This window comes from Panulirus ornatus, chromosome 32 (assembly GCF_036320965.1).
Source record: "Panulirus ornatus isolate Po-2019 chromosome 32, ASM3632096v1, whole genome shotgun sequence".
In the NCBI taxonomy this organism is placed as follows: Eukaryota; Metazoa; Arthropoda; class Malacostraca; order Decapoda; family Palinuridae; genus Panulirus; species Panulirus ornatus.
Window position 1 is genome coordinate 1,482,172 of NC_092255.1, and position 15,121 is coordinate 1,497,292.

Consider the following 15,121-nt stretch of genomic DNA (forward strand, 5'->3'; position numbering starts at 1 on the left):
GAGTAGTTAACCTGACCATCAGAGGTCAACCATCTGACATCAACTGCCATAGTCATATTTGACTGGGTTTTGAGGTTGAAAATGTATCATTGAATGTAATATCATCATTTCTGTGTTGTTGTTATGTTGTTATGTATAATTTCGGGTTTGCTTATCTATATTTCTATATGCAGTATTGAGAAGGTAAGTACAACATGGGGTAATAGAGCGAGAAAATATTCTAATCATGGATAAAGATTTTCTTTTTTTTTCACGTCACAAAATATCTTCTTCTTCCCGAGGCTTTACATCTTATACCACAATGCCCACCTTCCGCCACACTCCAGATTCGAGGGAGGGGGGTGGGTGCGGGCGCGCGGGAGAGCGGGCCTGCGTGGGCGAAGCATCAATTAACCAGAACTGCTCGTTGCGTTCACCTTCGTGAGGCCGATCTTTCGTCCTACAAATTTTATGGCGACATTCGCTTTAGGGAAGGTTATTGGCCTCGAATGGCAACACTGCCGGCAGCCGAACTTCCCCCTACCCTAGATCTGGCATACTGGTAACAATGGTATAAGTACAGTTTCTAATTAATGATATCTGCCTTGTGTGACGACGAGACTAAACTACTTTCACACGATGAATTCCCCAAGTGCACTTTCGTGTAATGATCACATCGTCACGGGAGATACAAGAATGAGATAGAAGACGTAGATCAACAGTCAGGTGATATACAAGAGACGTAACTAAGATGCCATTCGTAAATAAATCTATATAAGTTCTTGGTTGAATCTTGAACTGAGCTGAAAAGTCACTGAAACCAAATGTTATTCACTGACAAACATGTACGATATACTACCAAAAAGATTTGATTAACGATGCAACGAACATTACTGTATGTGATCATCAATTATCATAAGTATGTGATAACGTTATACATGATCAATGAAGCATCGAATATTATTGTATGTGATTATCAATTATCATTAGTATGTGATAACGTTATACATGATCAATGAAGCATCGAACATTATTGTATATGATTATTAATCATAAGTATAACATTATACATGATCAGTGAAGCATGTTATCTTGATATAAAGGAGAACACTTGTCTCAATGTGTAATGGATACTTGATATTCTCGTATCACTGGGAAAGAATACATTAATCTCACTCAGGGGTCGAGTCTTCTCTGTCAGCTTCGCTTCCTTATTGGTTTAGATTTTACTTCTCTTTTCTCAATAAAATCCTTGTGATTATACCTTGATTATCATACGTGATCAAGAGTCAAACACTTCATGTATATTAATTCTCAGATTAGTAAAGTGTAGAAATGGAATAAAAGTCTTGATAGTCTTATAATATCACATATAGACTGAACCATCATGAAGGCTCGAGCGTTAGTTCGAAGCGTTTCGTTTGTCATGAAACTATGAGCCTTATTTAAGAGAAGTGACTGCGCCATCTTTTGCTGTCATTATTAATATTTTGTGTGTGTTGCTTGATTGATATTAGAATAATTATGGATAATTTTGCTCTGTATAAAAATATATGTATATATTCTCTAAAAAAAACATGGTAAATATGTAATAAATCATTTCAGTTTCATTATGTTCTGAAATGTATACATAAATGTGTTCGGTCAGGCAGGAGATGCCTGGCCTCCAGCAAGGTGAAGCTGGAGCGTCAGTGATCAATATTTCTGAAACATTAACAACAGGAATTCCCTATTGGAGTTTCGTTTTTCGATAAAGATCTTTCGTCTTTCATAAAAGTTAGAATATTGTACATCATTCCTTCACTTCTGTCGAGATATTTGAAGGTTTCTTTATTCCCTTGTTAAACCAATGTTTTTTATTACTTTTCTTTATCATATCAATTATGTTGACATCGAGGATCCTGCTATATATACATTAAAAGACGTAATACCATAATAAAATGGAAAAACTAGTTATAAGGTCAATTATCATATGCACTGACGTATTCTGATTGCCTGATAGCCAGCCCTGGCTGACCTACTTCCTCACATAAACCAAACAAATGAAGACTAAGAAACGTATATATATATATATATATATATATATATATATATATATATATATATATATATATATATAGGAATATATATATATAAATATATGAAGTACGAAGTGTCAAACGCTTTTTTCTTAAATTAAGCTGTAAAGACAGGGCGGTCACTCTGTGTTGACAATGTAATATACGAAAGCGCTTGACGTTTCGTATTTTTTGTTTATTTGTGATTTTGTTTGTGCATGTGTGCAGTTGTGCAGTTAACTATTCGTAATCACGTGTTCGTATGTCTACGTATACGAACACAGCAAACAGCTGACGCCACAGTGTTACGACCCTTGGGTTCATGACAACAATGCCAGGAACTTCCTTAAATGTATCAAACGGTTGTTTACTCTTATCCAGCTTCGTTCAATCTGATGATGTACCACAGTACATCAACCAGGAAATACATACAATAATGACCAAGTAAATATTTCTACAATATATTGCCCAAATTGCAAACGACCCGATTAACTTTAAAGATCACACAAACTATATTCATTATAAACACAAATGAACGTAGAATAGAAAGCATTCGATACTTACCAGAGGTGGAGCGTAAGACGTGACACACGATCATATCCTACCACGAGCACTCCCGCCTGCAACGCAGGGGTCCCGGGTTCGATCCTGGCTGTTGGAGGTTTGTATATGGAAATTCGCGTTCATATATACAATATGCGTGTATATATATATATATATATATATATATATATATATATATATATATATATATATATATATATATATATATATATATGTGTGTGTGTGTGTGTGTGTGTGTGTGTGTGTGTGTGTAACGGAGTTAAAGAGAGACAACTTGGCAACACTTCACCCGCTAGACAGACAGCGACTGGACCTCCTCCACCTCCCAGCCTGAGCCACAGACCGCCACCACATCCTTCCTGCTCGAAACAATCAAGTCGAACCATCGCTGGTTCGGAACCCAAGAACATATTGCTTCACAGTGTATACTAGCACGGGACTACACCTCCAGCATCACAAGACAAACATACATTACGAGACATGATATACAATTGATAAGATAATTAAAACAATAACATGAAAATATAGTAATGTAATGACAGTTTAACTCACACGTTCGAAGCTTCGGATCCTCCCACCAGGACAGACACACGCCTCACTATTACGTCATGAACCCCGGGAAAGCCTTACTGAAGCAAACATTCTTAACGAATGTGAACAATGACGGGAGAGGGATTGTTTACATGTGTTTACATGATGGAGAAGGATACGTCGAGGAATAATTTTCTTTATTACAGAAACCAGTTAAAGTTGTTTACATAACGTTATGTATATCAAGATCCTCAAACCTCTCGGCATCCTCCCTTATATCACCCTTACATCACCCTTAAATCACCCTTAGATCACCCTTTACCTTTGCCATCAACTTTAGTTTCCCTTTACATCACCCTTGGCTCCCATCAGGTCACCCTTATCTTCCTCTACCCTTTGTTTACTTCACTCACAGAGCCATCTCCACTTCACCCCAGCTCTCCCAAGCCTCTCACCTCTACTCTCCCAGGCCTCTGACCCCAGTTCTCCCCCAACTCTCCCAAGCCTCTCACCTCTACTCTCCCAGGCCTCTAACCCCAGTTCTCCCCCAGGGGTACTTGGCGGTAGCATTCAGTCAGGACAGACATCGTCTGAGTGGTGCCGACATCAGCGTGTGTTATCGTACGGAGGAGGCCACCGTGGGGGTTGAGCACTACCTCCTGGAGAACATGGACTATTCTCCTGACCTTCACCTTGGGGTAAGTTCACATGACCTCTGACCCCCACCCCCGCGGGTCATCCTAGGTCAGTATAGGTCAGCCGGAGTCCAGCTTGGTTAGGTTAGGTTAGCTAACATTGTGGAAGGTCGACTGTCTTGCATCTGTTCCTTGTAAAGCAACTTGGGTCACTGTGATACTGACCCATGACCACGACGGTACGACCCTTCAGCACGACGGTACGACCCTTCAGTAAGACGGTACGACCCTTGAGCACGACGGTACGACCCTTGAGTACGACGGTACGACCCTTCAGCACGACGGTACGCCCCTTCAGCACGACGGTACGACCCTTCAGCACGACGGTACGACCCTTCAGCACGACGGTACGACCCTTCTCGGGTGTGCCAATACCGGCACAGGTCGGGTGTGTGTGCTCGGGGTGACATACCTGGCACAGGGCGGCCCATATGTAACTATAGTGTAGTGGGAACTTGTGGGTAAATATGAGTGATGTGTAATACAAGATATACTGCCACGCTCACTATGGCTTCAGGATATTAAAGTATTACTGCTAATGACGTCATTACGTTGGAATACCTATGTATTACGTCATTATCTCCCACGTACCTATCATTAACTTGTGGTGATTCATATTCTGGGCCTCACATTCAGTCTCGTCATCATCTTCAGGTCATATTCATCCCTGATTCATCATCTTCGTCCTCCTCACCTGCACTCACACATCGATATCACACACGAAAAGATCTTTCCTTCCTGAAGTTCACGTCGGATAAGATTGTGTTTTTACCTTTTCATTTATTGACCCGTTACCCTTTACCAGCCTGTGTGATGCTGAACCTTCCTCTCAGTAAGTCCTGGACACGAATGAATCATGCATACATACCCCTGGTCGCCTTGTCAAGAAACAAGAAGAATTCACAGGATAAACCAACTCAATATTTCATTTCTTTCAAATCTGTTTTCGTTCCGGGATAACAATTCTCTCACTGCAAGTCCTCAGTACATTTCTCTTTACCTGAAACCCTTTTTTAATCATTATGGACCTTATGTACCTGATGGTATTTGTGATTCTTTAATGGGTTATAACTTGACGTTGACGACCTTATTGACCCTGGCAATCAATGGACCGAAAAGCCTTAATAACCCATTAACTCTGACCAGGATCAATCTATCTCTCAAAAAAAAACTCAGAAAAAAGAATACGGTGAGGATCTGATTTCAAATTCACCATGAAAGTTATTCCTAAAAAGTTAGAATACCGAATAGCAAAAAAATATAGAATTAGTTTTGTCTACATCAGACTCAGAAGACAAACCTCACCTCACATGTGTTGGTCAACTATGCAACGTAATCTGTTAATATGGCGAGCCAGAGAATGACAATAATGTGGCAATACATCGTCGATTATCTGTATCTATTTACACTTCTCCTTTTGCAGTACAAAATACGTAAAGTACACAACACCTGTTCACTTATTACGACAAAACTGTCTTTTGTGGAATTGATTTGACTGTTGATAGAGAGGAAAGTATACGGGTTTTGTGTCTGGGTTTATTTACTACTAAACATATAAAACTTATTTAACAATGTGCTTAGAAGAGATTAATCATTGTTAGGAATAATGGAGAAGGTTTTATGTGATATTTCTTCAAGTCGGAAACACCATAGAAATAAAGCTACGCCTGAAGTCAAAAAGAATTTTTACTAATGATAATATCTACAAATAATATATTTAAAATACAAAATATAGTATCAACTGGAGGCTTAATTTTTGTATTAAAGGTCTAGGATAACACAGAAGTTAGATTTTTTGTCTTAAAATGATGGTTTCTAAGAGTAAATATTTACAGATAAAACCCAAAAGTTAAAAAAAATTGGAAAGATGCGGATAACTAGACGGCGACGTGGTGTCAGTTCCAGCAAAATTAAGTCTTGAACATTTGACCACAACACCGTCGGTCAGGAACCAAACTCGTGAGACTGAGTGCTGATGGTGGCATGTATAGAGAACGTCACCAAGGACATTAGTGACTGAGAAGTGACATTTCCAACCCTCCTCCCCTTCCCCAGAGAGGAGGTGGGGCCACATTCCCTCGTCTGTCTTTCCGACCAAGTGGCAAGTTTCAATATTTAAGATGTATCGGTGGATTCGAAAGCGGGAGTTTGTCTTTCTCTCTTTTTTCGAAGACTTTTAGAACCGCGCTGAACGTTTTACAATTTATGGAAAGCAATTTCGGAAGAAGCGAGACTTTCAAAGCTTGATGTCCTATCATGGCATCAGTCAGGTATTTCTTGGAAGACATTAGAGAAAAAAAAGAAAGACGCGAAGTACAAACTAAAAAATGCTGAAGTCTTCAAAATGCGAAAAAAAAAATATTTTTTTGGATAACAGACAGTTTTCTAAACAGCCCAAATCACATAACTTGATTAAGTAAAACTGTACCGGAAACACATGAAATCAGAAAGCATTATAGTTAACTTACATATGAATATTTTCGTAAAAGAAAAATATACATATGTATTCTCTACTGTAATGAGCACACAGCAAACTACTTGGCTGATTGATGATGTACAACCTGAGTTGACGTTGCAGCTACGTTAAACCTTCTACTTCCAGTTTCCTTAACCAGCTCACCCCCAACAACCCTCTATAACCCCCACCTCAAAGTCTTCATCTCCCAGAACCCAGAACAACACACAACACTCAAGAAAATCATTCATAACTTAAATGTAATCAGTTGGACCAGATTCTGGACACATCCTTCACACAAAACAGATCAGTTTCTTATTCCTAGATAAGATTATCAGTCGTCATTACTTTATTTGATAAGATACCGGACACTTCTTATCCTACACCATCTTTTTGGTGTTGAGATTGTGGAAATAGTTCCCCTCTAAGAGTATCGTACTATTCTCTTCATTCACCAACTGTACGAAAATCATCAATCTTTCCATATCAGAAATTTGATTCCTGTAACATAATACATTACCAAATGTTGTCAGTGAGACTTATCAATACTTTTCCATCTGTTGTGTGCATGGAAGGAAGTGGGACATATTAGTCACTTACAGGAAAAATCTTCAGTAAAAAATATCGTCCTAGATTTAGAATAAATCACCATATGATACAAGATACAAAATTATCATAAAACTTATAATGTATCAAGATACCATTTTCTTCCTCAGTCATAAGTAATGTGTATCTCTTTTACAAATGTAAATAGAATGAAAAAGTTGCTTTACGATACTGACAAAACTTGAGATTACTTTTATCCTTCTTTCTAATCAAGATAATCCTACCCACATCTTGCTATAATCCATCTTTCTAAAGACGTTTCCTTCTTCTCGTAAGATAAGCATTGATCCTTATCGCACCCTGAGCCTGATAACTGAGTCTTTCGTCAGGTCTTATCGCTTGACTCCTCCGACGTGGACGGTGACCACGTCTGGTGCACCTTCACACGTCCGCTGACTGGCCAAGATAACAACGTCATCGACCTGGGCGAACCTCACTATTACTTCTATTTCTGGGGTCATCGGAACGGGTCGAGTAAGTACGCGTAAGAATCCGTGCGTATGACCACACTGTCCGGGAAAGCGTCAATGATTACTATAATTAAATGTCTCTATTCCTTCCTCAGCTATCTTCCTGCCTACTGCCAGGAACATGAAGAGGTCATCCATGATGATCAGTAAGGACGACAAGCTCTTCAATGAGATACTGAACAGCGGTGTTGGCCCGCGCCATCAGACTCCATATAGTATAGTTGCCGCTGCCATAATCTTCTTCATCATCCATTTTCTATGTTGGTGAAGGTTTGAGGACGCTCGCAGTAGATCTATGTTTGGTCGTCTCATTTATCTCTCAGTTTATCTATTATTACTCGCTTATTCTATGTTCTTGATCTACATTTTCATTATCGGTGAGACTGAAGTGGAACCTAGGATGATTGTGTAGGATGTGGTTTAGCTAAGGACTTAATGGTATAACATTCTAGTTAAAGTTGCCTCCGAGTTCTTCAAGAAACCAGCGATCATTTCAGTAATGAAAACATATTTACTGAAATATTTATACCACTTCTGATCAAAACAACCAAAGCTACAACACAAGGAGAACTTTTTAGAACTTTAAAGTCTCATTGAAGCGAAGACATTGCACTGGGTTCAGAAAAACTCGAAAATCACATATTCTTCTTGAGTGTTGTGTTATAATTAGCAGTGGGAACTAAGATGTGCAGTTTCAGTTCCCACTGCTAACACGTGTATTGTGAACAACAGGTCTTTATATAGAGTCACGAAGCGTAAACGTTCAGGAAAGTTTTATTATTTCTTGCGTTTGAAGAACAAAATAAATCCAACTAAATTTGTAATAGTTTGGAAAGATAATACACAAGTTATTCAATATCTTATTGACCCATTTCAAAGGAAACCTGTGTGCCACAACCACTCATCCCACCCCTTCTCTCTCTCTCTCTCTCTCTCTCTCTCTCTCTCTCTCTCTCTCTCTCTCTCTCTCTCTCTCTCTCTCTCTCTCTCCTCTCTCTCTCTCTATCTATCTATCTATCTATCTATCTATCTCTATCTATCTATCTACCTGGGCGCTACACAATAGCCAATCCTCAAGCAAAATCTCTAATTGATTACTCCTGCTTCTCTTTATCAGTTTTCTTATGTTAGCTGAGACGGCACGGCCAGCATCCCCCATTTTATCGACCAACCCCTAGGGGTGGATGAACAGCTGGGTTGACTGTGGACCGACTGCCATAACCAGAATTCGAACCTATGCGCTCGACCCTGGGCGGCCCGTGAATGCGTCACGGTCAGGAACGCTAACTGATACACCACGAAACTTCACTTACATTTCTCTGTTACACTGTGTAGCTGTCCTCTGATATATATATATATATATATATATATATATATATATATATATATACGAATAAAGTGTATATGAACGCGCACCTTCATATAACATACAAAGCTCCAACAGCCAGGATCGAACCTGGGACCCCTTGTGCAAGAGGCAGGCATGCTAACCGCTAGGCTAAGGGACTGTATAATAAGAAACAACTATTCGAAATACTAAGTACTCGAATACCCTTCGTCTCACTATGGTGAGCAACGGGGTCTATCGGTTGTTTCCGAACAGAACACATAGCCAGCTGATAGCGTTTTACCGAACCTGACTGTACAACGCGGAGTTATATGAATACGAATAAAGTGTATATGAACGCGCAAGGGGTCCCAGGTTCGATCCTGACTGTTGGAGCTTTGTATGTTATATATATATATATATATATATATATATATATATATATATATATATATATATATATATATATATATATATATATATATATATATATTACGTGCTTGTATTTTTGTTTGTGCTTGCGTGGTCCCGCCTTTTGATATCATCAATTTCTTCTTTAACTCCGACACATCAAAAAGTGATTATATAGATCACATTTCCTCAGATGAGTCACACATTAACCTAAATCTTGAACAATCTGTTGGTTATCACTTTAACTTGATATATCTTTATCAGTCATTATCATTCTAACACAATAAAAAAAAAATTATCAATTTCGCTGATAACAATCTCTTATTAATGATGCTAAACCACGATTGCAGTTAAGACTGGCATTCTAATTATCCATTAATTAAGTTATAATTGAATAACAACTTTGCTGTTAAAGCTTTCTTTATTATCATCCCTAAGCTTTATTTATTATCATCCTTAAGCTTTCTTTATTATCATCCTTAAGCTTTATTTATTATCATCCTTAAGCTTTCTTTATTATCATCCTTAAGCTTTATTTATTATCATCCTTAAGCTTTCTTTATTATCATCCTTAAGCTTTCTTTATTATCATCCTTAAGCTTTCTTTATTATCATCCTTAAGCTTTCTTTATTATCATCCTTAAGCTTTCTTTATTATCATCCTTAAGCTTTCTTTATTATCATCCTTAAGCTTTCTTTATTATCATCCTTAAGCTTTCTTTATTATCATCCTTAAGCTTTCTTTATTATCATCCTTAAGCTTTCTTTATTATCATCCTTAAGTTTTATTTATTATCATCCTTAAGCTTTCTTTATTATCATCCTTAAGCTTTCTTTATTATCATCCTTAAGCTTTCTTTATTATCATCCTTAAGCTTTCTTTATTATCATCCTTAAGCTTTCTTTATTATCATCCTTAAGTTTTATTTATTATCATCCTTAAGCATTCTTTATTATCATCCTTAAGCTTTCTTTATTATCATCCTTAAGCTTTCTTTATTATCATCCTTAAGCTTTCTTTATTATCATCCTTAAGTTTTATTTATTATCATCCTTAAGTTTTATTTATTATCATCCTTAAGCTTTCTTTATTATCATCCTTAAGCTTTCTTTATTATCATCCTTAAGCTTTCTTTATTATCATCCTTAAGTTTTATTTATTATCATCCTTAAGCTTTCTTTATTATCATCCTTAAGCTTTCTTTATTATCATCCTTAAGCTTTCTTTATTATCATCCTTAAGCTTTCTTTATTATCATCCTTAAGCTTTCTTTATTATCATCCTTAAGTTTTATTTATTATCATCCTTAAGCTTTCTTTATTATCATCCTTAAGCTTTCTTTATTATCATCCTTAAGCTTTCTTTATTATCATCCTTAAGTTTTATTTATTATCATCCTTAAGCTTTCTTTATTATCATCCTTAAGCTTTCTTTATTATCATCCTTAAGCTTTCTTTATTATCATCCTTAAGCTTTCTTTATTATCATCCTTAAGCTTTCTTTATTATCATCCTTAAGCTTTCTTTTTTATTATCATCCTTGACCACATGATAGATTATACTTGCAGAAGGATACAACATTTTGCTGTCATGTTTGAAATGTTCCTTGAAAGAAATTGTGGTAAGATGACGCACACTGAACTGGTGATTCGGTTGTTTGTGATTTAGATGCAATTTGCTCGTTATCTCCTGCAGATAACACAGATAATAGTGCCCATGTTTCCATGCGTCTCTCCTGATAGAGAGAGAAAAGTTTTCTTTAATAAGGTAAAGTCTTGGATGATCTCTCTCATGTAACATATTGTATGTATCAACTGTAAGATTGCAGTATGTATCAACTGTAAGATTGCAGTATGTATCAGCTGTAAGGTTGCAGTATGTATCAGCTGTAAGATTGCAGTATGTATCAACTGTAAGATTGCAGTATGTATCAACTGTAAGGTTGCAGTATGTATCAACTGTAAGATTGCAGTATGTATCAACTGTAAGATTGCAGTATGTATCAACTGTAAGATTGCAGTATGTATCAGCTGTAAGATTGCAGTATGTATCAACTGTAAGATTGCAGTATGTATCAACTGTAAGATTGCAGTATGTATCAACTGTAAGATTGCAGTATGTATCAACTGTAAGATTGCAGTATGTATCAACTGTAAGATTGCAGTATGTATCAACTGTAAGATTGCAGTATGTATCAACTGTAAGATTACAGTATGTATCAACAGTAAGATTACAGTATGTATCAACTGTAAGATTGCAGTATGTATCAACTGTAAGATTGCAGTATGTATCAACTGTAAGATTACAGTATGTATCAACTGTAAGATTACAGTATGTATCAACTGTAAGATTGCAGTATGTATCAACTGTAAGATTACAGTATGTATCAACTGTAAGATTGCAGTATGTATCAACTGTAAGATTGCAGTATGTATCAACTGTAAGATTGCAGTATGTATCAACTGTAAGATTACAGTATGTATCAACAGTAAGATTACAGCCGGATCTTTTACTGATAATGCGTCACAAGTTATCATGGTGGTATAAGGTCCTGATATTTGGCCTCGGGTAGAAATGTTTCCATCACGAAATGTTAATTAGTTAAGCCGACAGTAAGACATCACGTATATTCTAGGATAATTTTATAGTTTAACATAAACTTTGATTTATGATATATGATTCATAAAGAATTTATCAATATCGAATAACCATTTGATTCAAAATACATCTAGGGTCCAATGTATATATATTCTATAAGCTCACTTTTATTAGAACTTTGTTGGTATACGTAAAATTAGGTTTGTTTTGCTATAGAAATTTATCAAATGTCTCCAACAAGGAATAGAGTCGATCTTAAGAATCTAAATTCTTACCCTCGACTCTGTTCTGAAGTCTGAGCACAACGCTACGATCCTTGAAGATAATGAGTTGACCCAACGATAGGCATGGCCTGACCTTTGACCTGGGTTTTAAGGTTCAGGTATAAGACGGGTCATTATACCCAAGAATCGTCTCCTCGTGTTCAAGGGTCGTATCATTGTATTCAAGGGTCGTACCATTGTACTCAAGGGTCGTACTGACGTATTCCTTGGGTTAATGCTTCAAACAAGACAAGTTTATGTGATAAGTTGTTACAAACACAGTGCTGTCCTGTGGGGGTCCTGCTCTCCACACACACACACACACACACACACACACACACACACACACACACAACATCACTGCATTTCTTAACCTGTGCTCCCACTCGATGGACGTGGCCTACTTCCTGAGCGCTGTAAGAACCTGATAGAAGGGACTCCTCAAGCAGGATAAGTAGGATAAATGAGTGTGTCAATATTTCATAAAACTAATGATACTTTCATTAATGTTCAAAATTTCCCATTTTCGTAAATATTTCATTTCTTTTGTTGTTTTGACTTCCTTTTCCAGTCTACCATTCATTCCAAATTTCTATTTCTAATTTGCGACAGGTCGCTGGTCATAAATGGGTAATCGCACATTAGTTATTTAATGAATATGCTCCAATATCCTGACGAATATCTTTATATTGGTTAGGTTAGTAGAGCTGGTAAAGCTTTCTGTATATAGCAACAATAACATATAACTCTATGTTTATCTACGGAATCCATAGATGTTACTCAGCAGTTGTGATAAACTTATAACTTATAGACAATCATATCACCACACAGGCCACATCATCACACAGGCCACATCATCATGGGCCACATCATACGAGCCACATCATCACACGGGCCACATGTATAGTGTGAGTGTATGTGTTATACATGATACGGTTGTTGGATGTTATAGCATACGTTAACGGCCTTAATGACCCTGGCAGTTGGCAGACCTACAGCCCAAACAACCCACTAACCAACTGACCAGCCCCGGCCCACATACTCATCACCATAATGATCGTATGAATATATCTTAACGTATTGAGTATTGTAGGTACGACCTTTGAGTATGATGCCTGGCCTTTGATAAGAGTCTACGTACACTTTAAGGTTAAAGGCTGAGGTTTTACCTTGGTTGTGAGTGGAGGGTCATAACCTTCGTGCTCAGACTTACATAATAATGTACATTAAGGTTGGTTAATCATTACATATCGAAAGTCAGTATCTTGTTCCTGTTCATATATATATATATATATATATATATATATATATATATATATATATATATATATATATATATATATATATATATATATAGATAGATAGATAGATAGATAGATAGATAGACTATATTGAAGGAACTCCACCCTTCGTGAACTATTATGTTTGTAACAAAGTTCTACATAAGATTATCAGAAGTTTAGCATACTAAGTTAGTCCTCTTAATGGGTCAACTTGCCAATGTTTTAATTCATAATCAGAAATATACAATATTAGATTAGATAAATGTATAACTGTCAGTGTTGGCAATGCATTGCTCAAGGAATATATATATATATATATATATATATATATATATATATATATATATATATATATATATATATATATATATATATAAATATATATATATATATATATATATATATATATATATATATATATATATATATATATATATATACATATATATATATATATAAGATTATTAGATATTAAGTCACATCGTCTCAAAATAAACAAATCATTCTAGAAACACATAATGTTAGAACATTCTAATTCTATGTCATTAACAAAATCTCTGATATCTTAGTCTTCAAAAACAATCCTTCTCATACCTATCTTACCATTAAAGATAGTTTCATTATCTTTATCTACATTACATATAAAGATAATAACTAGGTGTTACTGTAAACAAAATAAGATTCTTAGAATATTTTGTTAGTGCAAAGGGAAGCAGCTGGATTTGATGAATACGAAATACAAGAATTATCTAAACTGGAGCTCTGGTCACCAATGTCTGTGACTTCAAGTGTTTCAGCATATGTACTTAAATGTTTAGATAAAGAATTAATAAAACAGAGTGTTGTGGACATTTCCTTCACATTTTTTTTGCTTTTAGAAGACCTTTCATTGGTAAATGTTTGAACGTTATCTAAACTGTTCCTGTAATGAACGTTTATATGATTAATACAATACTAACCAATTAAAGTATTAAGCAAGATATACAGATGTACTGTACTATAGGTCAAGAAATGCAAAGAAGGTACATAGATCGGCCAAAGATACAAATGATAAATGCAAATATCAGTATATTTGTGTGTGTGAAGAATATAAAATACAACATGATTTTTTCTTGCGATATATACTATGTCATTAACCTTTTCTGAAAGGTCGTCATGATTGTGAAATGTTAGGAAGTTAATTAAGAAATCAGAAAGTACTGTTTTTTAAGAGATTTTCAATTTGTTTAGGGAAACACATCTGAGCTCCACTTGTCAGTTTTCTCAGTGTGTAATGTAAGGTTAGGGAAGGAACTTGCATGATTAATGATATTTTGTTAATAAATTTAGATGGTCATAAAACTAAACGAGAATATGAATTAACCTCTCTCTCTCTCTCCCTCTCTCTCTCTCTCTCTCTCTCTCTCTCTCTCTCTCTCTCTCTCTCTCTCTCTCTGGTTTTGCCTGTATAAAAAAAAAAAATTCCGTAAGAGTATCAGGTTTCTGTCACAAAAAAAGTAATTTTGCTCAAGAAACGTTCAGAAATCAGAGCTGCTTTACTTCACATGACGAGTCATGAGGAGAGATGATCTTGTGTTAGACCACAGATGATATGAACGTGAGAGAAATACCTTCTTACTGAATTATTTCTGGTCTGAGAATTAATTTGTCTGATGAGTAGGCGTGACTCATCACTGAGGAACTCTGATATATATATATATATATATATATATATATATATATATATATATATATATATATATATATATATACATATATATATATATATATATATATATATATATATATATATATATATATATATATATATATATATTTCTTTTTTTCATACTATTCGCCATTTCCCGCGTTAGCAAGGTAGCGTTAAGAACAGAGGACTGGG

At 35.8% G+C, this 15,121-nt stretch overlaps 1 protein-coding gene across 1 annotated transcript in view; it reads left to right on the forward strand.

Moving 5' to 3' along the window:
- The window catches only part of LOC139759284 (putative ferric-chelate reductase 1), a 31,269-nt gene extending 22,928 nt beyond the window's left edge, over positions 1-8,341 (forward strand). The window contains exons 5-7 of the mRNA XM_071681427.1: positions 3,683-3,829; positions 7,217-7,361; positions 7,453-8,341. Of these exons, the coding sequence (XP_071537528.1) occupies positions 3,683-3,829; positions 7,217-7,361; positions 7,453-7,625 (465 nt within the window). The 3' untranslated portion in view covers positions 7,626-8,341. The remainder of the gene's footprint in view (positions 1-3,682; positions 3,830-7,216; positions 7,362-7,452) is intronic.
- The last annotated feature ends 6,780 nt before the right edge of the window (positions 8,342-15,121 follow it).